General features: G+C 47.1%; 2 protein-coding genes and 1 long non-coding RNA gene across 3 annotated transcripts; 2 read left to right on the top strand and 1 right to left on the bottom strand.

The window, feature by feature from the left end:
- The first annotated feature begins 1,228 nt into the window (after positions 1–1,228).
- LOC119241999 (uncharacterized) lies at positions 1,229–16,023 on the top strand. Its single transcript, XR_005124416.2, has 3 exons — positions 1,229–1,264; positions 7,744–7,833; positions 15,803–16,023. It is a non-coding gene; the product is annotated as an uncharacterized LOC119241999 (long non-coding RNA).
- LOC119241997 (olfactory receptor 1361-like) lies at positions 2,317–6,753 on the top strand. Its single transcript, XM_037507735.2, has one exon. The coding sequence runs from the start codon at positions 4,011–4,013 to the stop codon at positions 4,953–4,955; it is 945 nt and encodes a 314-aa protein (XP_037363632.1). The 5' UTR covers positions 2,317–4,010; the 3' UTR covers positions 4,956–6,753.
- On the bottom strand, positions 14,368–27,208 carry ZNF200 (zinc finger protein 200). Its single transcript, XM_037507734.2, has 5 exons — positions 27,063–27,208; positions 25,997–26,314; positions 25,268–25,359; positions 24,844–24,967; positions 14,368–15,841 (listed from the first exon to the last, which is right to left on the bottom strand). Exons 2-5 carry the CDS (start codon positions 26,232–26,234, stop codon positions 15,093–15,095), a joined length of 1,203 nt encoding a protein of 400 aa, XP_037363631.1. The 5' UTR covers positions 26,235–26,314; positions 27,063–27,208; the 3' UTR covers positions 14,368–15,092.
- Between the last annotated feature and the right edge of the window lie 114 nt (positions 27,209–27,322).

The following is a 27,322-nucleotide window of genomic DNA, read 5'->3' as shown; positions in this document are numbered from 1 at the left end:
TTTGAGTTCGATCCTGGCCAGGGAGCTGAGCCATATGGCACAGCAGACCTCTCCTGTCACCCTGCTGCTCGCCTCAGCATTGTATTTCTGTAGACCACCGGTTCTGCCCCCACTCTGTCTCTGGTGAATCCTCTCCCCTGCCAACACCCCAGTTCTTGTATGCATAAATAAATCTTTTTTAAAAAATACTCTCCGCTTCTCTTCATGAGCTGCTTAGGAGGTGGGTGACGGAGTGGCGAACAGGGGTGTGTAAGTGGAGACAGTCATACAAACTGTGTGTACAGTTGTGTAATGTACACTATTAATGTGTGTCAGTGTTACTGTGTTTTCAAAACAGAAAACAAGAATCAGTGACTCAGTAGAAAAGACAAAAGAACGGTGGGTTCCAAATCGCAGAAGTGATCCTCTCTGGAGCCTGAACTTCACAACTTAATCACGCCTGTCTCGGTCTCGGTCTCACGTTGTCTACACACGGGTCGGGTCGCCTGAGGCGGCAGTACGCCAGGCCAGCATCCCTGAGGCCCTCCTCCTGGGCTCCCTGGTCGGCCCACAGAGCCTCCTCTTCATGCTGTCCTTGAGCCTGTCCCTCCTATGGTCAGACCCCAAAAAATCAGGGCGGCCAGAATTTCTTGTTTGTTCCAGGAGCCTCTCAAGATTTGCCTCCGAACAGCCCGTCCGTGGGAGGAAGGCGTCTGACTGAGCCGGCCGCCCTCCCGCCCCCGCCCCGCGGACCCTCCCTCTCGGCAGGGGCCTCCCCCCGCAGCGCGTGGACGGGCGCGCAGGCCAGCTCTCCCCACTTTCGCCAGTGGAAGCAAACACGTTGCTCCTATTTTCCAAATCAGCCTCTTCGCCTGCTTCGCCCTCGGGAGAGGCCTGCGCGGGCGAGGGGCTTAAACAACGTCCATTCGCTTCCCATGATGGGCGCTGTGTTTACATGACGTATTGCCAGAGTTCTCGCATTCATTTTGCTTTTGGAAACAGCGCGTGGAAGGCCGTGGAGGGACCGCCGAGCATGTGGGGGGCCCCTGACAGGGGCTCACGCCCCGCCCACGCACGGCTCCTCCACGCGGCCCCGGGGCGGCCGGGGGCGGGGCAAGCGGGGCCGCCGCTGCGCCAATCAGAGGGGACGCCGCTTGTCCCGCCCCTGCAGGTGTATTATCCAATCACAGCGGCGTCCCACCCGCCTCTGCGCGCCGCTCCCGCCAGGTCGGGGGTCGGGGGTCGGGGTCGGGGGTCGGGGCCCCGCGCGGAGCCGGCTCTCGCGGTGAGTGGCTGAGGAGACGCTCTGGCTTGGGGCGTCCAGACCTGGCGGCCCCCCAGCGCCCCGCTCGCCCCCGGCGCGCCCTCGGGTCCCTGCGCCGGGGCCCTTCCGGTGGGCCGAGGCCGGGCGCGGGCGCGTCGAGGCGCCGACGCTGCGGAGACGCGCTGGGGGGGCGCCTGGGGCGCGGGCGGCCCGGGTGACAGAAACGCGGGCCCCGGGCCCCCCAGACCCCGGGCGGCCTCACCTCCGCTTGCTTGACCTCGGCCAAGAGAAACCAGCCGATTGGCCCACACAGTGGCTTCCCTGGAAACCGCAGGCCGCGAGGCCGGGCCGGCGCGCGGACGCCCGGGGGCTGAGGTCGCCGGGATCCGCGGGGAGTCGGGGCTTCTCCCCGGGGGTAACGAACGGCGCCCCAACCCAGCGGCGCGGGCCGGGCCCCCCTCTGCTGGCCGACCTGCCCGACGAGGAGCGTCAGTCCTGGTCTGACTGACCGCGGGAGGAACCGTCTTCCCGCCCTGGGGCGGGGTGGGGAGTCGGGCGAGGGAGGGGTCGGGCACAGAGGGGGTCGGGCACGGGTGGGGGGCGGTTGGGCGCGGGGGGGGGGGCGGGGTGGGTTGGGCTGGGCGGGAGGTCCTGGCCGGGCAGCGCTTGGGCAGGGCCCCGAGGGGGTCAAACCGCCCCAAGACTCGGGGTTTGGGTTACGTGGCAGTCGCGCCGCCGCAGCAGAGTCGGCCGGGCGGGCGGTGAGGAGAGCCGGAGCGGGCCTGGCCCCAGGGCCCGCGGCGAGGCCATCGAGGCAGCCCCTGCGCGCTCGCGAAGCCGCGTCTCAGCAGCGGCCTTTATTCCCCGCGATCCCTTCCCTCCCGCCGAGCCGGCTCCTCACACGCGGACACCGGCCCGCGCTCAGCGGGATTCGAAGGCACAGAACGCCGGCGGCCTCGCGGCGGGAGTTGGACGTGGAAACGGGGGTTTTCCGGCACGCGGGGGTGGGTCCGGCGGGAGGGGGACGAGGTGGAGTCAGCCAGAGAACGTGCCTCCTGCGGGATAGCCGGGCCCGGGTGCACCACGCCCTCCGCAGGCTGACGCGGTGGCACCATCTGGGCGGTCTTGCAGCAGCGGGACCTTCGAAGCGTCGCCCCCATGTTTCTGAAAGGTCTTTATTTAAAAAAATGTTTTTCTGCTTAACCTACCAAGACTTCGTATTTGCAACTAAAAACTGAGTGAGGCCAGGATGTAAGCGATGATCAGAAAAGGTCCTGAAACTGAACACAACGGCCACCGGCCCTTCTCCAGCCCAGCTCTGCTTGCCTCCGGACCGCGCGTTGCCTTTCTCTGTGGACTGTCACTTCTCCATCGGTGAGGCAGTCGGGGGAGCCCACGTCTAGACTTGTGTTTTGGGTGAAGTCATGCTGAGAATGACCCTCACGTCCTTAGCCTGTCAGGTTCCTTAATCCAACCGTGAATCCGCACTGGCAAGCAAGTGGTGGAGAACAGTTTGGGCTGCTGGAGATCATACTCCTGTGACTCTCTGGAGGAGGAGACCGTTCTTCAGAAAAGGGGAGCCACTGTCAGCTGGGAAGACAGCCCCAAAGAAGTCTACTCTGGGAGTCTGGAGTTTCTCAATCATGGCCTGCTCTGCTCTCCCTGATCCATCTCTCCCCCAGTGGCAAACTGCTTATCCTTTATACCTAGTGCTTCACTCTCATGCCACCCATCCCAGCGTCCCTCTCTACACTGGCCTCACTGTCTTGACACAGTGAGTGACCTGATATGAGAGTCAGGTAAAATTGTATTAACCCTGGTTTATGAGCTATGACTATAACAAAAATATTTTAATAACTGAATTTTTAAATCCATAAACATAAGCCCAAATCAGCAAAGTGATGCCATTTGAAGTCTCAGGGAATTTTCTCCGGAATGTGTCTCCACCCAGATGGCTTTATCTCCAATTCTGACCCCAAAGTAAGAGGATATAGTTTGTCATCAGTGTTGGGTCCAGAGGGACCAGGAATCAGGAGGGAAAATTACTGTTACCTGTCTGTAACAAGGCTCGCAGGGAATGTGGTCCCAGGGGCACGGAAGCTCCTGTAAACATCTGTCTCTAATGCCCCCAGACAGCCTTCCGGCACTGAGAGCTGAGACCGCACACCCTGCTCCTCACTCGCTTTGCACCTGCCTGTATTTCCAAGATTTTCCAACCCTTATAATACAGAGGCGCACTGGCCATTTCCTCAAGGTGATGAACACTTAATAGCTACAGCATCTGCTTCTCCTAGGTAAGGTTGTAACTGCAGAGATATCAGTGTTTCTTGACTAATGAGAAATTCTTTGAGGAACCCCCTTTGCTAAACCCAACTTCAGGAGTAAAAGTCTTGAATCCATCAGCCGGAGCTTGAAACGTGAGCGTGACCACCTGTTTCTCTTGTGCCTGTGATCTGCCAAGCAGCAGCTGCAGGGCTGGGAATGTTAGAGCAGATAAAGGCCATGGAAGACTTTGTATGTGTCTGTGTATTGTTTTCATGTTATGCTTTATAAACTAAAAAAAAAAAAAAAGCCTGGTGGGAACTGGACTCATCTAGAACCAGGAATCGGAAGTTGAGGATGTAGGGACGAAGGACAAATCCTGTGTGAGCAACTCTAATATAGTTTGTTAACATGAGCGTAGCTGGAGCTCAGATTGTTACATCGAAACCTTGATCTTCTAGGTTTTGGACCCCTGTCTTTTTCTCCTGCCTCTGGGCCCAACCCCATGAGAGCAGCCAACCAGTCAAGTGTCTCCGAGTTCCTGCTCCTGGGGCTCTCCAGCCAGCCCCAGCGGCAGCAGCAACTCCTGTTCATCCTCTTCCTGACCATGTACCTGGCCACGGTCCTGGGGAACCTGCTCATCCTCCTGGCCATCAGCGTGGACGCCCGCCTGCACACCCCCATGTACTTCTTCCTCAGCAACCTGTCCTTCGTGGACCTCTGCTTCTCCTCTACCACCATCCCCAAGATGCTGACCAACCACATCCTGGGGAGCCAGACCATCTCCTTCTCGGGGTGCCTGGCGCAGATGTACTTTCTCTTCATGTTCGTGGACATGGACAACTTCCTCCTGGCCGTGATGGCCTATGACCGCTTTGTGGCCATCTGCCACCCCTTGCACTACTCTACCAAGATGACCCCTCGGCTGTGCGCGCTGCTGGTGGCCGTGTCATGGGTCATCGCCAACCTGGACGTCCTCTTGCACACCCTGCTGATGGCTCGGCTCTCGTTCTGTGCAGACAATGCCATCCCCCACTTCTTCTGTGACGTGACGCCCCTCCTGAAGCTCTCCTGCTCTGACACGTCCCTCAACGAGATGATGATCTTTATTGAAGCAGGACTGATAACGCTTGCTCCATTTCTTTGCATCTTGGTGTCATACATTCTCATCACCTGCGCAGTCCTGCGAGTCCCGTCCACCCAGGGGCGCTGGAAGGCCTTCTCCACCTGCGGCTCCCACCTGGCTGTCGTTTTGCTGTTCTACGGCACCATCATCTTTCTGTATTTCAACCCGTCTTCCTCACACTCACCTGACACAGATATAGCAGCTGCTGTGATGTTCACAGTGGTGACCCCCATGCTGAACCCCTTCATCTACAGCCTGAGAAACAAAGACATAAAAGGGGCTCTTGGAAAAGTGATTGCTATGAAATTCTTTTTTACCCAATAATAGAAGGGACCAAGGGAAACATGGAGGGAGCTGATTTCTAAAAATATCTTGTTTGTTTTTCCTGTTGTGTGAAACTTAATACTTGTGTTCTGTAAGAAACAACGCTCTTCTATTTGGGGAGAACGGAACTTCTGACACAAGCTCTCCAGTTAAAGTAGGAGAGAGCCTTTCATCAAATAAGTCGATTATTTCTACATCAGTGCTCTCAAGTCAGAACCCACTAGCAACACACTTCTAGTTGAATCATTTAAGAAGGTGCTAGAAAGGAATTAATATATAACCTGGGCTTGTGTGAATGAATCTTAGTGAGGTTTTGAGGAATTAGATCTTTGCTCTGGATTACATGCTGTCACAAAGTAGGGATACTTCTGACTGCGTCTATTTATGTATTTTATCTAGAAGGAGGGCAGTCTGGTCTGAGGCTAAAGCTGTGATTGACAACAGAGCAGTCATATCAGCCAGCTTAGGCGAGTGTTTGGTCATTTTTGTGGTTTGGACAACGTTCCTGTTCTTGTGTTCAGACATGATTAAAGACTGGCCCTGTCCTGCTCCTTCATGGCCTTAGATAGTGGCCTTTCTGCTACTGATAGTCCGTGCAATTCTCTGTGTTCATTAGGGGGGCTTCGGACTTCGCCGAGTCCAGGTCAGCTCCCGGGTGTCAGGGCTGCTTGCTCTATTAACTGAGGCAAGAGGTGTGAGCACCTTCTAGTAGGAGGGTCTGGCTAATGTGGGGGCTCGAAGGGGCAGGACTCATTTAGGGCTCTAGTTCTGCCTAGTTCTGCCCTGCACTCAAGCTAATTTTTTTGCTTATCTGAGTCTTTGGTATCATATAGCAGCCCACCGGGAATAGGAATATGCTGGAAAACAGAAACATCTCCCACAATCTCAGTGCCCAGCCTCGTCAATTAGTTGCATTTTTTCATCTCCTTCTCCACCTATGTAAATGCACTTGGACATTTATATAGTTAAGAAACTATTACTTCTAGGGGAAGGAAGTGAATATTTGCAAAACAGTAGTTTATTGCAGTGCTCAAACAGATACAGCCCTTGTCCCTATGGAGATTACATTCTGGTAATAATTTTAAAGAACTAAAAAGTGGAGGTAGTGTCACTTGAATGGTGATTGACCTTTGTCAAATACTCTGTGTCTATTAAGGTTTTTCATCTTTCATTTTCTTAATGTGGTGTATGACCTTTAGTGATTTGCATGTGTTGATCCATCTTGGCAGCACACGGATAAATCCCACTGGACTCTAGTGTATAATGCTTTCAATTAATATGCTATTGAATTCGTTTTGCTAGTATTTTGTTGAGGAGCTAATGGGTCTTTATATCATTTGCTGTACTTTACAACTACAGAATTTTCATTTGGCTGCTTTTTTTCATATTTTCTATCTTTTTATTACTCTTTGATGGGGTGTTTTCAGCACGCTTTCATTTCTTAATCATATTTCCTTTAGTTCTGTGAACATTTTAATAATGACTGCTTTGAAATATTTTTCTGTTCTAGCTGACATCTGATTACTCTTACTGGCAGTTCCTGTTGCATGCTTTTCTTTAGATGTCAGTCATAATTTCCTGTTTCTTTACATGCCTTTTATTTTTTTCTTCAAACTGGACATTTTATATAACATATTGTAGCATCTCTGGATATGCTTTCCTCCCCACTGGGATTTGTTATTTAACGACAGACTGGATGGATTATTTTAGTGAAGTTTATTCCACCTCACCCCACACTCACTTGGTGTGAAGGTCTTGCTTTGTCTTCTTTTATATAAGTAAAATGTTTTATCCAGTGCTTGGCGACATTGTGTTTCTTCGCAACTCTGATACCAAGATGCGGACAGCATGAAAGTACAGAAATCGGGCCTCCCTGGTGGTGTAAGGGGTTGAGCATGGTGTAAGGGTATGAAGCAATCTATGAAGCAATCGGCAGCCACTGCAGCACGAGTTCAATCCCCCAGCCGGCCAGGGAGCAAACCATATGGCACAGCAGACCTCTTCTGTCTCTCCCACTGCTCCCCTCAGCAGTGGATTTCAGTCAATCTGCCTGTTCTCCCCATTCTGTCTCTGGTGAATCCTCTCACCCTCCGCACTTCTGGCCTGTTCCCCAGTTCTTGTATGCATAAATAAATAAAATTAAAACAAAAAAGGGCCTCCCTGGTGGCTCAGCAGGTTGAGCACCACTCTGTGAAGCTGTCCGCAGCCTCTGCAATGTGGGTTTGATCCCGGCAGGTGGGCAAGAATCCCACATAGCATGGCAGACCTCTCCTGTCTCGCCCCTGCTCCCCTCAGCAGTGTATTTCTGTTGCCTGCCTGTTCTGCTCCCTGCTCTGTCTCTGGTGAAACCTCTCACTGTCCCGCGCCTCTGGCCTGTACCCCAGCTCTTGTATAAAAAATAAATCTTTAAAGAAAAAAAAAAAACCCCACTAGCCTATTTAGTTGGCACATTGTTCACGTATTATGAAACAAGCTGTGTTTGAGGAACATTGAGGTTGTGCCAGTGTTTTGTCATCACATCTCTACTGCATAAGACATCCTTGTGCATATGACTTTGTTCACCTGTAAGAACAGCCGTACAGAGTAAGCTATTGAGGCGGGAAGGGTCCTAGGGCAAGCACAGGCAGGACTCAAGGGCAAAACATTGCTTTTCCCGTGGACCGATAAAGAAGAGCTTACAAACCCTGGAGACTACACCCGCACTGCACCTGCTAACACACATTTCCTGGGTCCATTGTTTTTATTACTAATTTTCCCGCCTGGGCATTCATGAGCTGTCTCTCTACAGCTTTTCAGGTTGGCTGCTCTGGAGAAAAGGAGTTACAGACCAAGAAGAGTCATAGACCTTGAGTGCAGGCTGCTCAAACTGGAGCTGCAGGTACAGAGCCCCCATGAAATGTTCACCGTGATGATGGGCATAAGCCCCGCATAACCGCCAAGTTGTGGTGCTCCCGGGTGGCAGTAATAAGTGGACTTTACCCAAGTCTGCTCCTCTTGCTTTCTCAGCCAATAGTTTCATTCCTTTTTTCTCAAACCCCAATTCCTAAAACCCGTATGGACCCTTAGCCCTGGCTCTACAAGGAGTCTCTCATGGTCAGCGGGGTTCCCCAAGAGCTGATGCCTTGCTCTTTTGCTAATCAGTAAATGCTGACCCGTGGCCACCTTCGTCTGGAGGCCTCTTCAGTCTTGACTAACAGGCCTCAAGCCCTTTTCCCTGACTTGGGACCAGGACCCCATGGGTCCATCCCTCTGATTGCTGGTGGGTGGGGTGTCAAATGGAGACTCGTGTGCTCCTAGCTTAACTGCCCTGGGCCTGCTCCCTTGTCCAGTGACACTACCTCCATTTTTTTGGTTTTGCAAATATTTGCTTCCTTCCCCTTGAAGTAAATAGTTGCTGATTCTATTGACTCTGGGCTTGTCTGTGTAGCTTGCCCTAAATGGTAAAATGTGACTCTAACATGAGAAGAGCTCTTTAAATAAGCTTATGCAACTTTGCTTCTTGCATTCCTATAATCACCCCAAGAAAAAACATCTGCCAAGTAGCTGCTGCCCCTTTATTCCAAGCTCCAAAAAACAACATGTGAATCAGATCTGAATCCATCCTGAAGTCTAAAATGAAGTAGAGCCAAGTCAACCATAAATTTAAGTAATTCCTTAATTTTGTCAAATGTTTACAATTCTGTTTTTTTCCTTTTGGATTTTTAAATTAGGCCTCTAAATCTGCACATCACAATTGGTTATCTGCCATAACTATCATTTAGATGATTAATTCCCCGCCTATATATTTTGTTCACGATTGTGATATGTTTGTTGAAGAAACAGTAGTTTGCCCAGCAGAGTCTCTCCCAGTCAGCATTTTGTTAATTGCAGCTCCATGGTGCCATTTAGAGGCTTCCTCTGCCTCCTGTGTTTTCTGTAAAATGGAATTTGGATCTAGAGACTATAAAAGATTTGAATTCAATTTCTTGGCAAGATTATATCTTAAATGGTGTGTTCTTCAATAAGAAGGCATGATGACTGGTTGTCTTTTTTTCTGATGTTAGCAGGAATTGATGCTTAATGCTGAAATTGATTCATTGTTGTGAATTATTTGATTATTCAACTTAAGTGATTTGCAAGATAGTAATTATTTAAGCTTTTTTTAGTATTAGTCACTGACTAGAATGTTTCTATAAAGAGATACTTCCTCTTATCTGCTATTTGGTTTCCCAAGAGTTTGTGTACATAAGATAGGATAGATGTTGGATTATTTTCCTTTGTTTATATGTGTTCAAAATAATCAGCTAATTTCAATAACAATGTTATCATTTCCAATGACAACTAGTTAATTTCTTAAAGTATAGTTATATACCAGAAGATTTAAACAGTTACTGTCGGTAATTGCACATTGATTCTCAGATTATCCACTCTTTATGAATTTAATAGATTGTTTCAAGTACTTGATCTGTTTCATCTAGGTTATCAAATTTATAGGCATAGAGGCATTAATACATTCCTGTATTAATATCCACAGGATTAGTTGTGACGGCCACTTTTTCATTTGTCATAGTAATTTGTACCTTCTCTCTTTTGGTGCTGGTTAGCTTGGCTAGAGGTTTATTTATTGATCTTTTCAAAGAACCACTATTTTACTTTGGTGATTTTCTCTATATTCCCTATTTGTAATTTTGTTGGTTTGGATTGACTTTCCTCTTAATTTGTAGATGTTAAGGTGGAAATTTAGAGATTTTAGATTTTCTTCCTAATACATGCATTCAATGCTATCAATTTCCCTCTGTGTACTGCTTTCCTTGGGTTCCACACATTTTGATGTTATATTTCCATTTCGTTTAGTGCAAAATATTTTAAAATTTGAGACTTCTTGATCCATTCGCTATTTAGAATGTGTTGTTAAGTCTGCAAATGTTTTGGGATTTTCTTGCTCTGTATTATTTCTAGTGTAAATTCATTGTTATCTGAGAGCATGCTTTGGTTTCTATGCCTTTAAATTTGTTGAACTTTGCTTTATGATCATAATGTGGTCTGTCTTGATAAGTATTTCATGAGCTTCAGAATGTTTTTGTTGTAGGGTGAAATATTCAGTAAGTGTCAATTATATGGATAGTAAGTTGTTCTCCACCCCAGGCCAGTGTCAACGGTCTCCAGAGGTGGGCTACAAGCACTGGTAATTTTGGAACTATTTGGTATTTCTCCTGTGTTCCTAGTGTTGGAAACCTCTGATGTAGAGACAGCATTGGCAGAAGAGACAAAAGGGCTAAGGACTGAGTCCTGAGGCACTTGGACATTTACAACACTGGCTTTCATCTTGGCTACCAAGAGGAATCAACTGGGCATCTTTAAAAATTATGCCTCGATCTCACCTCTATAAATTCTTGATTCAGATTTTTTCTGGGCTTCAGAAAATCCACAACACATCCAGGTGACTCTAGTGGACAGCCAAGGTTGAAAACCACTAACTGTTGAGGAGAACACAATATAGAATAGAAAACAACAAAGGAGCAATCAGTAGGCAAAAAGCCAGGAGAGGGCCTCCACGGTGGCACAGTGGTTGAGCGCTGGGTTGCGAGGCTGCCCGCAGCCTCTGCAGCGCTGGTTCAATCCCCAGCTGCTCCCCGGCCACCGGAGGGGGGTCCCACATGGCGCGCAGACCTCTCCTGCTGCCCGCTGCTCCCCTCAGCAGTGTCCTTCGGTCCTTCTGCCTGCTCTGCTCCCAGCTCTGGCTCTGGTGAATTCTCTTCACCCTCCCGCGCTTCTGACTGTACCCAGTGCTTGTATAAATAAATAAATAAAAATAAATCTTTAGGGAAAAAAAAAAAAAGCCAGGAGAGGGTGATTTTTAAAAAGAGTGACTGGTAACACGCCACAGAGAATGGGCATAAGACCGACTCGTACTGGAACGCTGGCATTGGGGGAGTCGGAGGTAAGTGGTGACCGAGACACAGGCAGTTGCGTGGTGGGGTGGAAGGTGAAACTGGAGTGGCTTCAAGAGACAATGCAGAGGGGCCTCCCCGGTGGCGCAGCGGTTGAGCGCTGGGTTGCGAAGCTGCCCGCGGCCTCTGCGGCGCCGGCTCGATCCCCAGCTGCTCCCCGGCCACGGGAGGAGGGTCCCACATGGCGCGCAGACCTCTCCTGCCGCCCGCTGCTCCCCTCAGCAGTGTCCTTCGGTCCTTCTGCCTGCTCTGCTCCCCGCTCTGGCTCTGGTGAATTCTCTCACCCTCCCGCGCTTCTGACTGTACCCAGTGCATGTATAAACAAAACAAACAAATAAATAAATAAATAAAAACATGCCTCTATAAATAAAAAAAAAAAAGAGACAATGCAGAGGACATGACTAACGATGACTAATGAAAAGCAGTTTTAAATTTTGCATTATGTGTATTTCCATGTTTATTCAACCATTCAGGCTTAGTTCTTTAGTACTGTATCATGATTTTCCTTGTATGTAAGATAAATGACTGGGTCAAGGTGTTTGTTTTTAAGTATTATTTTCACAATAGGTAGATGCTATCATCTCGTTTTTTTGGCCAAGCTGGATGTTTACACATCGAGCCTGCTCCAGCCTGCGCAGCTCGTGCTCCTAAAACACATCTCGTCCTTTCAGCTGCTAATTCTTGGATTAATACTAAGGTTGACCATTCCTTGTGTTGCTGGAACATTACCTCGCCCTCCCTATCCTTTTGGTCTTAGTGCAAATGTTTTTTCCCAAGAGACCCCTCCGGAAACCCACTCTCCTCAAATCCTTCTCTTTTTCAGCATTTGTCACAGCAAAGGCTACGCATTTTCAGATTTACTGAATTCCCATCTTCTACTCCCCCTGCCCCAAAGCTCCATAGATGTTTTGTTCCCCTTTACAACCAGGGTCCTGCTGTTGCCTCTTTAGGGGATACACACCTGTTTGTAGTTGCTACTAGAATCAAATCCTTCCTCATTTTCTAGTTTCTAGCCAGTTTTCTAGCTTGCTCTTGATCTTAGAAAATAATTTGTGTTCATTAACTGGTTATCAGGTTCCTTATTGAGCATTTACTAACAGCTTCTCAGCACGCTGAACTTTGGGGGCAGCTGACCATGGGCATTGCCAGCCAGGTGCACCTGGCTAGGGGGGCACGGCTCTACAACCCTGAGAGCAGGTATGTGGAAACCACGAGAATGGGACTGAGGCTGCCAGCTTCAATGGCACAGGCTTTTTGAGGCCACCGCAGTGGGGTTATGGATGCCTCCCTGGTGTAGGGTTGTGGGAGCATCACATGCCTGTACCCCTTGGGAACGGTGTGGTCTGACCATCGGGGCAGGGGACAAGGCATTCTGGCAACTCCCACCTTTTTCTTTACTACTTGGCAGTCACTTTGCTTCTAAATGTTACGTGGCAGCTGGCCTCTGCATGGTTAAGTAACCAGGTGCACCTCTACCAGCCCACTGGGGGAACTGGAGAGAATACTACTGGTGACATTCAGTTCTGTCCCTAGGTCTGCAGGGCTGTGTAGGCATGAAATACAAAGTCTATAATGAACAATTTTTCTGTGACTTTTAAGTGGGTGTGTGTGCTTTACCTAGGACTTGCAACTTCACTGGATCACAAAATTTCCTTCTTTTAATATTCATTGTACTAAAACAAAGAACTATGTATTATAAAAAATCACACGAGATAATCCAAGAAACAAGGCCTCCCTGGTGGGGCATGGAGTTAAGCAGAGCACTATGAAGCTATCCGCAGCCACTGCAGTATGAGTTTGAACCCCAGCAGGCCAGGGAGCCTACCCAGTTTGCCTGTTCTGTTCCCCACTCTGTCTCTGGTGAATCTTCTCACCCTCCACACCTCTGGCCTGTACCGCAGTTCTTGTATGTATAAATAAATCAATCTTTTCTTTTAAAGATTTATTTGTGCACACTAGAGCTGGGGTACAGACCAGAGGTGTGGGGGCAGGGTGAGAGGACTCACCAGAGACAGAGTGGGGAACAGAACTGGCAGATGTACTGAAATACACTGCTGAGGAGAGTAGCAGGTGAGTGAGGAGAGGTCTGGTGCACCCTGTGGGTAGCTCCCTGGCTGGGGATCGAACTCGTCCTGCAGTGGCTGTGGACAGCTTCACAGGTTGTATCTTAACCCCTTACACCACCAGGGAGACCCTAAATAAAAAAACCTTTTCAAAAAATCCAGAAAACAAAAAGACCAATAGGCAGAAAATAAAACTATTATTTGCAGGTGGTATAGTTTTTATCACAAATTATATCTGAGAAGTTATTGAAAATTAACATTCAGTGAGGTGGCATTTCAAATAACTAAAATTTCCTATGTAAGAGTAATAACTAATTAGAAAAGTATAATGGAAAAAAATTACAATAACAAAATTGTGTAGCATGTGAAAACGAGAAAAACTTACTCAAGAATATAATACTCTAGGGACTCCCCTGGTGGCGCAGGTGGTTGAGCGCAACGCTGTGAAGCTGTCCGCAGCCTCTGCAGCGCTGGTTTGATCCCGGCCAGCAAGGATCCCACATGGTGTAGCAGACCTCTACTGTCTCGCCTGCTGCTCCCCTCAGCAGTGTACTTCGCCCGTCTGCCTGTTCTGTTCCCCGCTGTCACTGGTGAATCCTCTCACCCTTCTGTGCATCTGGCCTGTACCCCGGTCCTTGTATAAATTAATTAAAAAAGAATATAATACTCTAAGCTAATAGAAAGGCATATTTCTAGATGGGATACAAGATTGTAAAGTTAAGTTTTTCCCAAGTAACTTTTATCAAGCAAAATACAAATGTGAAATTTTGGGAGATTTTTTAGAGTCAAATCAGTAAAGAACCTTAAAATGACATGAGATTGGTCCCATGAAGGCACCACTGGCCTTGTATCTGGAAAGACAAATTAGAAAGTTCTGGATAGCAGGAGACCAAAGAGAATAAATACCCACTCTAGTGAAGATACTAGAATCCTGTCTCTTGAAGGGCAATGTGAGCTAGCTACTGGAGAAATAGCTTCTAAAACAAAAAATCTGACGGCTGCTTAGAGAACTAAATATAAGGTTCTTGACCAGCCTTGGGCATGAACCAGCATCTCCCACCCCTAGATCTATCTCTCTTCAAGTTCTTGGGGTTTCCTTCCTAGCAGGGTTTCTTCTTGGCTCAGCAGAACAAGAGTTTGAAGAGGTTTTCCAGGGCCTCCCCGGTGGCGCAGCTGTTGAGCACTGGGCTGCGAAGCTGCCCGTAGCCCCTGCAGTGCCGGTTCGATCCCCGGCCACCATCAAGGGTCCCACATGGTGCGCAGACCTCTCCTGCAGCACCCGCTGCTCCCCTCAGCAGTGTACTTCGGTCCTTCTGCCTGCTCTGCTCCCCGCTCTGGCTCTAGTGAATCCTTTCACCCTCCCGTGCTTCTGACTGTACCCAGTGCTTGTACAAATAAATAAATAAATCTTTAAAAAAAAAGAGCTTTTCCAACTGTGAGTTTGTAGCCAGTCCTGAGCAATCCAAAATCCATTTGGCAATTAAAAGGCATGAGAGTTGTCTGAGCAATTAATAGCTGGACAAAATGTGGCAAGAACAGTAAACACTTTTAATTATATTGTGAAAAGGATTTCTGTAAAACAGTCGCTTTTCACCAAACTGCAATTTCTGAACTGATTAGTTTAAATCACATACAAATGACAGTAAGTCTTTGATATTCAATTGCTGTTTTTCTACATCCAAAGAGTAAACAATCCCCTTCAACAATTATGCTTTAATGAGCTGAGGGTCATATGAATTGCTAATAGCTGTTGGCTTAAGCAATCAGTAGTGCGGTTCTTTCAGGTACAGAATTTTGGATAACCTTTGCATTATTTCTCTTTACTCAAATTTGAAGTCCTATATGGGGTGTGGGGGGGAATGGATAACTTTTAGTACATGAGTCATGCTGTTTACCTTGCAGCAGATAAGCAGTCTCCAAACTCACATTCAAAGCCTTTCTAGGGAAAGGGATTGTGACCTTACATTGTTGTGTACACGTATACACACACACACCCCTCTCATTAGTCCAAAAATCTGGATGCTGAGGTATAGCCCTTGAGTATGTTTTCTTCCCTGTGAATTTTCTAAAAATTTGAGGTTTCAGCCAAGACAGGTATTTATCCAACTTTGGCTACAGAGGATTTCACATTCCTTATCAATATTTCAGGCTGAGGCAGGACCATCAGACCTTTCTCGATCCCACTTCTGTTTTTGGGTCTTACATGCCAGCTGGTTTTTTTCATGCCGGGTACAGTTTGACAGTCGACCAAATCTTCTCCCACATCTTTTGCACCCATATGGCCTCACAGCCTCATGACTCTGCAGGTGAAATAAAAGTTCTTCACTACCTGGGAAGGTTTTCCCACATTCTGGACACTTAAATATCATTTCCCTTAGATGGATTCCCTCATGGCGACTCCGATGAGAATTCTGGCGAAAGTTTTTTCCACACTGCGAACATGAGTAAGGTTTCTCCCCTGTATGGATTCGTTCATGTTTATTAAGGTTTGTTTTATGATTGAAGCTTTTCCCACAGCGACTACAGTTGTAAGGTTTTTCCCCAGTGTGAGTCCTCTGGTGGGAAATAAGATAAGAACTTTCATTAAATTGTTTTCCACACAGCGGGCAAGTATACCATCTTCTGGTTTTCCGATTTTGGGTAAGCGCTATAATACTGATATCCACAAATTTTGAGAGTTCCTCTAACGGAGAATCATTTTCAACAGTAACTAAAAGATCATTCATTTTCCTTTCCTTTGGAATATATGTTAGTCTTTCTTCTTCATGGCAAGTTGGAGGTTGCTCAGAGACCATGGAACAATCTATTTCATCACAATCCAATGACTCTTCTCTATGATCTTCATTCTCTACAGATTCCTTCTGAAGATCTTCAGCATCAGAATTACTGTTAACTGTTAAAACAATGAAATCACTTTTGAGAAATATGACACAAGGCAAGAAAATACTCGTGTTTCTCATGAAACAACCACCTTGAAAGTCAAAAATCTGATGGCAGCTAACTACCATCAATATTCCTTTTTTAATGAGGGAAGAATAAAGAACTGTAAATCTTTTATCCCACATAATGCAATACACAGGCCTCTTTTTTTTTTTAATGAATAGAACTGTATTAAAAGGTTTAATGTTTGTTTTCTGAATAGGCACCAGTTACTCATGCAAGTTCATACTGCCTTACAGGCTGTGCCATGCACTAAGCTAAGTACTAAGGGTGAAGGACACAAATATTAAAGGGTCCCATCTGTAATCTTCAGGGGGTGACAGTAAGATGAATTTCTTCCAGGTTTTTGCTCCACAAAACAATTCAGCATTAGACAACACTAGAATATCCTTTGTAGTGAAAAACTTGAGGTAATTTAAATGATCAAAAATAATGCAGGCATACCATATTCACACAATGGGTTAATATTTAGGCATTAAAGAAACTAACTGATAAAATGAAACTATGGTAGAAGTCAATAATGGTGTTTTGAGGGGAGGTGGAGTGGTGACCGGGCAGTAGGTGTAAAAAGAGGGGTTCCTGGGGTGCTAGGGATAGTCAATTTTGAGTAGTGGTTAAATAAGCATGTACTTGGTATAAAAACTTGAGCTGTTTATGACAGATAGACATCTGTATTTATATTATACATCAAAAAATGTGTGTAAAGTAACATTATAAAGATTAGGCAACAAAGGGGGCAGGGAAGTATGCTGTGAGCATACCTGACAAATGACAAGTAGCCCCTAAACTCTTGGGAATTTAATGAAAGCAAAGAGTTAACTACTCAGATATAGTTGGTCTTAAAGCTGGAATGTGAATCTGTGCGAGGTTTAGAAATTTCACACCAATAGATTTCTTTTTCATTAGTTCTTCAAATTATTCTCTTCAGATAAGGAAAATGCTGGTCAAAGCACATGCCAGTTTTTATCACAGCAGTAGATGTGAACTGCCATACTGCTTTCCAAATAGTTTACATCAACTTTTTTAGAAGTTTACTTTTTTTTTTTTTTGGCATAGAACTGGGGTGTAGGCTAGAGATACAGAATGTGTGTGTGTGTGTGTGTGTGTGTGTGTGTGTGTATTCACCAGAGACAGAGTGAGGCCAAAAAGGCAGATTTACTTCAATACACTGCTAAGGGGAGCAATGGCGAGACAGCAGATGTCTGCCCTGCCCTACGTGGGTCAGCTCCCTGGCTGGGGACTGAACTAAGGCCGACTTAACCCTTAGGTCACCAGGGAGGCCCAGCTATACCAAGTTCAATACTACCATCAACATATGGGTTACCAATTTTACCTAATCTTTCCAGCATTAGCGATAACTGAAAAATCTGTTATAAAATGGTTTCTCATTGTTTCATTCTATAATTATGAAAACTAATTTATCCACTTAAAAAAAAAATATTTATTTATACAAGAAGTGAGGTACAGACCAGATGTGTGGGAGGGTGAGAGGACTCACCAGAGACAGAGCGGGCAACAGAGCAGGCAGAATGATGAAGTACACTGCTGAGCGGAGCAGCAGGCGTGGCAGGAGAGGTCTGCACGCCATGTGGGACCCTTGCCGGCTGGGATCGAACCAGCGCAGCAGAGGCCGCGGACAGTTTCACGGTGTGGCACTCAACCACCTGCACCACCAGGGAGGCCCTATTTATCTACTTTTATACATTTACTTTAATCTGTCAATCATCACTGATTTTTTAAATTGATATATCTCACTGTAACTCCACAACTTAAAACCAGGGAGAAGGGCCTCCCCAGTGGTGCAGCGGTTGAGCGCTGGGTTGCGAAGCTGCCCGCGGCCTCTGTGGCGCCAGTTCGATCCCCGGCTGCTCCCCGGCCACCGGAGGAGGGTCCCACATGGCGCGCAGACCTCTCCTGCCGCCCGCTGCTCCCCTCAGCAGTGTACCTCGGTCCTTCTGCCTGCTCTGCTCCCCGCTCTGGCTCTGGTGAATTCTCTCACCCTCCCTCGCTTCTGACTGTACCCAGTGCATGTACAAACAAACAAACAAACAAACAAATAAATAAATAATACATGCCTCTTTAAAAAAAAAAAAAATAAAACCAGGGAGAAAAAAATCAGTCCAATCTCAAAATCTGATAAAGTTCTGTTTCCTGGCCATTATTTTTAGTTAACTCTAATGTATTTCAAATTTACTATGACATGATTGTTTTGTAAAATGTCTACTATTGGTAAGACAAGTTAGAAAATCCACTGCTAACTTACAAGTCTTGACCCTATTTACAAATTTGTAGAAATTTGGATGTCACTTGTATCTTTATATGCTTTTAGTTTTCCCATTTAGATCCAGTATCTCTTCATTTACATTTACCAGTACCTCTTAAGTTTATTTAACTACATTATAGCAGTTTAAGAATGCTGTTCATGGGCCTCCCTGGTGGTGCAGGGGGTTAAGCACTGCATCATAAAGCAGTCCGGAGCCTCTGCAGCACGAGTTCTATCCTGGCCGGCCAGGGAGAAACCCACATGGCTCAGCAGACCTCTCCTGTCTCATCCGCTGCTCCCCTCAGTGGTGTGATTCAGTCATTCTGCCTGTTCTGTTCCCCAATGTTTCTGGTGAATCCTCTGACCACCCCCCCATGTCACTGGCCTCTACTCTCTCACCCGTGTCTCTTGTATGCATAAATAAATCTTTCAAAAAAAAAAAAAAAAAAGAGGGCCTCCCTGGTGATGCAGCCGGTTGAGCACCATGCTGTGAGCTGTCTGAAGCCTTTGGAGTGCTGGTTTGATGCCAGCCGGCTGGCCGGCGAGGATCCCACATTGCACAGCAGATCTCTCCTGTCTCGCCCACTGCTCCCCTCAGCAGTGTATTTCGTCAGTCTGCCTGTTCTTTCTTTTTTTTTTTTTTTTTAAACATTTATTTATTTATTTATTTATACAAGCACTGGGTACAGTCAGAAGCGCGGGAGGGCGAGAGAATTCACCAGAGCCAGAGCGGGGAGCAGAGCAGGCAGAAGGACCGAAGGACACTGCTGAGGGGAGCAGCGGGCGGCAGGAGAGGTCTGCGCGCCATGTGGGACCCTCCTCCGGTGGCCGGGGAGCAGCCGGGGATCGAACTGGCGCCGCAGAGGCCGCGGGCAGCCTCGCAACCCAGCGCTCAACCACTGCACCACCGGGGAGGCCCTAGTCTGCCTGTTCTGTTCCCCACTGTCTCTGGTGAATCCTCTCACCCTCCCACACATCTGGCCTGAACCCCGGTTCTTGTATGTTTGTATAAATAAATAAATAAACAAACCAACCAACCTTAAAAAAAAAATGCTGTTCCTTTATAATTTATTCCCTGTCAATCTTCCTTATAATTAATATTCTTGTAGTTAATCCTTTTAGATTTTCTAAGCACAAATTGTATTTGGTTCCCTCCTCCAAATTTTTTCCCCATTTTTAAAGGTTTGTTTTTATTTATGCGTACAAGAGCTGGGGTATAGGCAGAGAAGTGTGGGGAATGAGAAGATTCACCAGAGACAGAGTGGGGAGCAGAACAGTCAAATCTATTGAAATCCAATGCTGAGGGGAGCAGCAGGGAGACAGGAGAGGTCTGCTGCGCCCTGTGGGCATCTCCCTGGCTAGGGATCAAACTCATACTGCAGTGGCTGCTGATAGCTTGATAGCACTGACTTTAACCCCTGTGTGAATTATTTTCAATTGTTGTATTTCCATGCATAGAGATGAGTACAGTATGTGTGGACACACGGTATTCAACAAGTCCTTTGCAGAGACACTTGTTTTAAACCTTGTTATTTTACAAACTTTTTATGAATGAGTAATAATACATCATTTTGAATGTATGCTGCTGCTTAATGTGTAGTTAAGATTCCCAGAAGTGGAAATGCTAGGTCAGAAGGCAAGTGCATCTGTGACAGGGATAATTATGCAGGGATTGTATCACTCTACATGCTTACCGGCAATCTGCCTGCCTCCCAACATCTTGCCATCAATGTTTCTAATTTCAATAAATCTAACAGCTAAAAAAAAATGGCACCCAGGGCCTTCCTGGTGGCACAGCGGGTTGAACGCAGCGCTGTGAAGCTGTCCACAGCCTCTGTGGTGCCGGTTCGATTCCCAGGCAGCCAGGGAGCTACCCACAGGGCACAGCAGACCTTTCCTGTCTCCCCGCTGCTCCCCTCAGCAGTGGATTTCGGTCCTTCTGCCTGTTCTGCTCCTTGTTCTGTCTCTGGTGGATTCTCTCACACTCCCACGCCTCTGGCCTGAACCACAGTTCTTGTATAAACAAATCTTTAAAAAATAAAAAATTAAAGAAAAAAATGGCAACTCACAGTAGAGGTTTAATTTGCATTATTACCTATGAGTAGAGATAGAAATCTTTTCATAAGTGTATGGATATTTCTAAGCAACTGTTATCCTTCTCTCCCATATTGCCAGTTCTTTATAAATTAGGAGTTACAACACCCTTTACCAAAAAATTCCTTTTCACCTTGCAGACTGGAAATGCCAACTTTACCATACACTAAGTCACCTTGTGTATTTGCGGCTATCTCTAGACTTTTTTATTCCATCCCATGGGTGTGTCTGCTCATATGCTAATACTATACTATTTTTACAATGCGGGCTTTATAGGCTGCTTTAGTATCTAATAGGACTGCAAAACCTCTATCCCTCTGCTTTTTTTTTTTTTTTTTAAGATTTATTTATGTATGCATACAAGAGCTGGGGCTTAGGCCAGAGGTGCAGAGGGTGAAAGGATTCACCAGAGACAGAGTGGGGAGCAGGACAGGCGGATCTACTGAAATCCACTGCTGAGGGGAGAAGTGGGGAGACAGGAGAGGTCTGCTGCACCCTGTAGGTAGCTCCCTGGCCAGGGATGAACTCGTGCTGCATGGCTGCCGACAGCTTGAAAGCGCTGAGACGTAACTTCCTGCACCACCAGGGTGGTCCTGCTCTTCTTTTCATGGCCCTTGTTAACTGTATTATGCTTTCATTTGAATTTGAGATTATACTGCCTAGTTCTGAGGGGATCTGAGGAAAGAAATACTATTGGTATTGCTAGGATTACATAAAAACTCATAAGCAACTTGCAAACTGACACTTCTATGCCAAGCCTTCCTTGCTAAGAGAACACGGCAGTCTTCCCATTCATTGGCTGCTGCTACTTCTGTGTTCCTGAGAAAGAGTTGTATTTTCCTCAAGTTTTTACATGTTTCTTAAGTTTACTCCTAGGTGGTTAATCTTTTCTCACCTATTTTATACCTGCTAAATGATTGTGTTTACTTGCACGAAGGCTCATGATTCTGCATATTTTACATCTCATTGACTCACTGAATGCTCTCATCATTTGCATGATGTTTTCAGACATTCCTTGGGCATTTCCCAGCTAAACAATTATATGTAAATAATTTCGTTACCTTTTCCTCAAATTATTATATATCTAATTTACTTCTCATTTAACAGCACTGGCTAATACTGGAATCACACATAAACAGTGGTAATGACAGTGGATTTCACTGTTGTATCCCTAAATTTAGTGGGAACATGTCCCAGCGTTTCCTGTTAAAGATAATGCTTACTTTTTACGTACACTGCTAAGGAAACATCCATTAATTACTATTTTGTTAAGTGAGTTCATGAAAGAATTCGTATTTTCTCAAATAGTTTTTCAGTAACTGAGAAAACAGAATTCTTTTTAAGATGGGGTATATTACAAGAATTTCTATTAAGTCACTTTCGCATTCCTGGAATAAGTCTTTTTTTTTTTTTTAAATTTATTCATTCAGGCATATAAGAGCTGGGGTACAGGCCAAAGGTGTGGGGATGAGAGGACTCTCACACCAGAGACAGAGCAGGGAACAGAACAGGCAGATTGGAATACACCACTGTGGGGAGCAGTGGGTGTGTCAGGAGAGGTCTGCTGCACCATGTGGGCAGTTCCTTGGCCAGGGATCGAACTCGTGCTGCAGTGGCTGTGGATAGCTTCACAGGTTGAGTCTTAACCCCTGCGCCACGAGGGAGGCCTTGGAATAAGACTTATTTGGCCAAGGCAGTATTAGGTTTTATAGACTAATTTTGTAAAAATTAGTAAGTTTTCTTACATTCTGAAAATTTTCATAGCAATTATCTAATTTTTAAAAATTTACAAAAAACCTCCTATGGGCCACCCCCAGGGCGCAGTGGGTTGAGCACAGCTCTGTGAAGCTGTCCGCAGCCTCTGCAGCACAGGTTCGATTCCCAGCCAGCCAGCGAGATTCCCACTTGACGCGGCAGACCTCTCCTGTCTCCCCGCTGCTCCCCTCAACAGTGTTTTTGGTCGTTTGCCTGTTCTGCTCTCCACTGTCTCTGGTGAATTCTCTCATCCTCCCATGCCTCTGGCCTGCACCCCAGTTCTTGTATAAATAAAAATCTTAAAAAAAAAAAAAAAACAACTTCCTATGTAAGTGGGGCTAGTCTTTTATCTTGGAGCAGGGGGAGGTTTTTGACAACCTTAAATTCCTTTATGGATACTGGTTTATCTATTTTTGTTTAAATATTTCTTGCTAGTTCATCTATTTTTAACTTAATGATTTATAATTTTGTATTTTAGTTCCTTCTGTGTTTTCCTTTAATTTATCCTGTTGTTTCCCTAACTTGACCAGGCACTTAAGTTACTTTCATATTCCTATATTAATGTACATGCCTTCACAGGCATAAATTGTTTTCTGAAGACGACTTTAGGCTATACTATAGATTATGATGCACGACGTTATCAAGGAAAATCATGCAGTCTGTCTTTCCACTCTGACTTAACTTTAATAGCTTAAAATTTCCCAGATAGAAGCAAGTTTTATTTTGATATCATTAATTTATAGCTGTACAGCACTGTGACAGATCTTATGGTATTATTTCTTTTTAAAGATTTTATTTATTTATATAAGAACTGGGGTACAGGCCAGAGACTCAGGAGGGTGAGAGGATTCACCAGAGACAGAGTGGGAAAAAGAATAGGCAGACTGATGAAATACACTGCTGAGGGGAGCAGCGGGCTAGACAGGAGAGGTCTACTACACCATGTGGGATTCTCGCCGGCTGGCCGGGATCAAACCCATGCTGCTGAGGCTGCAGACGAGTTCAAAATAAGGTTCAAGCCTTTATACTTTCCCTAGGCAAAACTACCAAAAGTTACTATTTAAACTATCTAAATAGTGATAACTCCCAGATTTGTATAGTCTTACACTTGAACACCAATCCCCATTTCCAAGGATAATGTCATTTTATTTCCTGCCACAATTCACTTTCATCTAAAATCAAACTAATCCTTTTCCAAGCTTTGCCTTGGGTCCATATCCTGCCTTGACATTGCCAAAGGTCTTTATGGTTACACAAGTTTCAAACTGCTTATCGTCTTAGGTGAATGGCTGATCTTGCAAACCAAATTGGAAGCTCATGGAGGCCAGAAAGGGAGCATTATGGATCTCTGTTTTGTAACCACCTGAATATTAACTCTAGAACCCAATGCTACCTAATGGAAAAATAAGTTTTTTATAATTCCCTTTATACCATTTTCATTCTTGTGGTTTCAGTTTACCCAGGATCAACTGTGTATTGCTGAATACTATATAGTAAGACATTTAAAAAAAGAAACCACATTCACCTATTATTTTTGTATATTTTTACCATTCTTTCACTATCAGTTATGATCATCTCTTCTGGGCTAACTTATAAATTAAGCTTTATTACAGATATGTATGTTCAGAGAAAAAACATAGGCATCTACTTGAAGTCTTGGAACATTTCCCTTCCACCCCCACTGCAGTTCAGCAGGGACTGCCGTACTAAATGTTGGTGAATGACTCTAAGGTCAAAGAGATTAAGTCTCAGGGTTCTAAGGTACAAAGCCAAACTACTCCCAGAGTTAGCAAGCAGTCACCCGAAATTAATGCTAACTTTTCTCAAGGCTCAGTATAACAAAGCTGACGAAGTACACTGCTGAGGGGAGCAGCGGCTGTGGCAGGAGAGGTCTGCACACCATATGGGACCCTCGCCAGCGTCCGGGGATTGAACTGGTGCTGCAGAGGCTGCGGGCAGCTTCACAACCCAGAGCTCAATCGCTGCACCACCGCGGAGACCCCTCTAATTTCTTTTTAAAGATTTATTTATGTACACAAGAACTGAGATACAGGCCAGAAGTAGGGGACTGGTGAGAGGATTCACCAGAGAGAGAGTGGGGAACAGAACAGATGGAATGACTGAAATGCACTGCTGAGAGGAGCAGCGGGAGACAGGAGAGGTCCGCTAAACCATGTGGGTCACCTCTCTGCCTGGGGATTCAAACTGTGCTGCAGTAGCTGCGGATAGTTTCATAGTGCTGACACTTAACCCCTTGCACCATCAGGGACACCACTCAACTAATTTCTTAACTTTTCTCAGCTTTAGTTCCATCATTTGCAAATTAGTAATAATTCCCACACCTCCACAGTTAACACATTGAGAATTACATAAAAAATACATGTAAAATATTCAGGCTAATGCCTAACACATAAAAGCATCAAATTGCTTATTAAATGCCAGATATTATGTGGAACATGTTTTCACTTTGTTATTGAAGACAGGTAAAAAAGTCACGTTTTCAATGAAAACATGAAATACACCTGTTGTGAGAATAGCACTGGAGCCAGAAAATAGATTCAGAAACAGGCTGCCTGTACTTTTTATCTGCTTAAATGTGATGTTAGCACATCAACCAGGTCTTGCTTACAAAGAGAAATCAACAACTCCCTCACCGCCCCCAAAATATAGGGAAAATGGGCACCCACAGCTGGAACAGGTTCTGCCACGGGAATGAAAAATGAAACATGTGTGCGCATGTGCTTAGCTGGTACAAACAGTGTCTCCCAAAGTCTGAGATGGAGTAGAATGACATACTTTTCTCAAAGCATACACTCTGCACACACACAAGACTAATTCCTTACCCAGTAACACCATCTCACCAACACTGTGCTCTTCCTTGTCTGAGGTAGGCTGTTGGGCAGCATCCAGGCTGACACACTCTTCTTGGCAGTGAAATACATTCAAATCCTCAAAGACTTCCAGGTCCTGAAAGAACAGGCCTGTTAGTAATAATCCTGCTGGTAAGAAAGACTAAAACCCAAAGACCCAGGAAGGGATGGTAAAATCTCTGTTCCACACAGATATAGCACAGACAGAAAAGTCATGCCCAGAAAGGAGAGAGTGGAAAAGCAGAAGACAGATACGCAAGGAGGCAGAGAAGGAGGAGACGACTTTCCTTTCTGACACCCAAGAGCATGTTTTTATATGTGGTCTGGCTGAGCAGAGAGGGCTGCAACAGCAAAGGAGGTGATGCACTCAAATAGTGAATGGGAACAGTAAACCCACCTCGGGCTTGTCTTTCAGACACAGAGGCGCTGTCTCCTGTTCCTGCCAGGTTCCCTCTCTGGGCAAAAACTTCACAAAAGGATGAGGTTGCACTGGGGGAAAAGGAAGCTGTAATTAGTGGCTGGTCAGTCACGCTAATGTGGAGACTACCCACATTTGAGGCGAAGCTGTGCCTACTCCTTCAGCAAACAACTCAAGACTTTTTATTACTCCTGTGAGCCAAGCCAGAGATCTTGAACCTATGGGATTTCCTCACTACAGAAGAATGATCCCCGTAAGCACCTTTTAAAATCAGAGGCACTACTATAGGGGATGTTAGGGGAAGGTCAATTCTGAAGATTCCCACAGTAAGCACAAGTTTCCAAGATTTCACTTAAACTGAAGTCAACTTGGTAATTCATCTACATTTCTTTATCCCAAAAAAGGTGTTTCTCCCCAGAATGTCTGGGTAAAACTAACATTACAGAAAAAAAACCCCAAAGACCAAACAAGGGATGGTGAAATCTCATTTCCACACAGATGTAGCACAGACAGAAGTTTGTCTTTACATACATCCTGCATACCACTCAAGAGCCAACTTGGGAAAACAAATACTTCCTCTCCCCAACAAGTTGATTACAGTCAACTCCTTTTTCAGTACCTACCATCCCAACTGGAACTCATGACTAACATCAACACCTCTCAACCCCCCAGGCTATTCTCTTCTAGTAAATGGCATGTGATACTCACCTCCGTTCTCATGTCTTGAAGTCACAATAACCAAGGTCTTCTCGACTTTCTCATTGGGCTGGACTAGGCCTGGCTTGGGTAAGAAGGAGAGGAAGTGCTCCAGAACCAGCTGGTGGATAGTCTTGGGCCGACTAGTAGCTTCTCGAAGTAGGTCTTGGCCCAACTTAGACTCTGGAGGAACTCTCAGTATAAAGGCCTGCTTTGGCTTTGGGGGCAGAGGAACCACTTTTGCAGCCATTGTCTTACACCACACACCACACTCCTTTCCGCAGAGCTTCACGGGCCTCTTCTTACCAAAGTAATCTGTCAGCTGCCAAGCTGTGGGCAAGAGAAACCAGGGGTTACGCACAGGTCAGGCAGGGCAACCTACCCTGCCACATGTGGCCACGCGAGCTCTAAATCGGACGGGAGCGCTGAGCTGGAGCAGGAACCTCCTAGCAGAAACGGAAGGTCCCAGAACCAGTAACTCTCCGCAAGAGCTGCGAGGAAGGGCCCGACGGCGCGAGCCGAGCAGCCCACAGCTCGCGGGCTGAGCGGGCGGGTCGGAAGACCCAGGCTCGGCTCCGGAGGACGAAGCGCGCGCCCCACCGCGAAGAGCGTCGCGAGGAGCGAGGGCTGGAGGAGAGGCGCCCGGGCGGGGCCCCGAGGGCGTCTACGGGGAAGCCGGCGCGGCCCGCCTGGCCGCCCCACGCCCTCGGATGCCGTCGAAGGGCGGCCGACGGCCAAGGCGCGGCGGCGGCGGGAGAGTCCCCACGTGCCCGCCGGCTCCCGCCGTCGCAGCGGGCGGAGCGCGGCAGGGGCCCCCGGGCAGCCCTTCCGGCCAGGCCCGCGCGGGGGTCGCTCCCACCGGGCGGGGCACCGGGAGCGCCCGGCCCGGCGGCGGCACCGGGGTCGCTCTCCGTCCCCCCCACCGCCCGCAGCCGGGTTCCCGCGCTCGCGGCGCCGTCACGTCCGGGGCTCGGCCGCGCCGCGCCCGCTGGGCGCCCCCCCGAGACCCGGTGTCGAGGGGAGACCCGGAAAGCAGGCGCGAGAGGCCGCGCCCCCGCCCCCCGCGCGTCCCCCTCACCCGTCGCCGGCGACCGCAGGTGCGCGCCGCCGTCATTAGAGGAGAACGTCGAGGCGCGGTGCCTTCTGGGAAGCGACCGCCGCGGCCGCAGTGACGTCACGCCCGGTGCCTCGTTTCCGGCGCGGGAGCCTGGTCTCCCCGCTCGGAGCGGGCGGCCCGCGCGCAGGAGAGCGGCGCGCGAAGCCACGCGGAGGGCTCTCGGGCCAGCGGCAGCCGCTCCCCCTGCGAGTCTGCCACGTACACGCGGGCGGGAGGCCGGC

Source organism: Talpa occidentalis, unplaced genomic scaffold (genome assembly GCF_014898055.3).
Source record: "Talpa occidentalis isolate TD23 unplaced genomic scaffold, MPIMG_talOcc4v2.1 talOcc4.12, whole genome shotgun sequence".
Taxonomy (NCBI): Eukaryota; Metazoa; Chordata; class Mammalia; order Eulipotyphla; family Talpidae; genus Talpa; species Talpa occidentalis.
The sequence above is the reverse complement of the archived record's forward strand: the minus strand, read 5'-3'. Positions and strand labels throughout refer to the sequence as shown.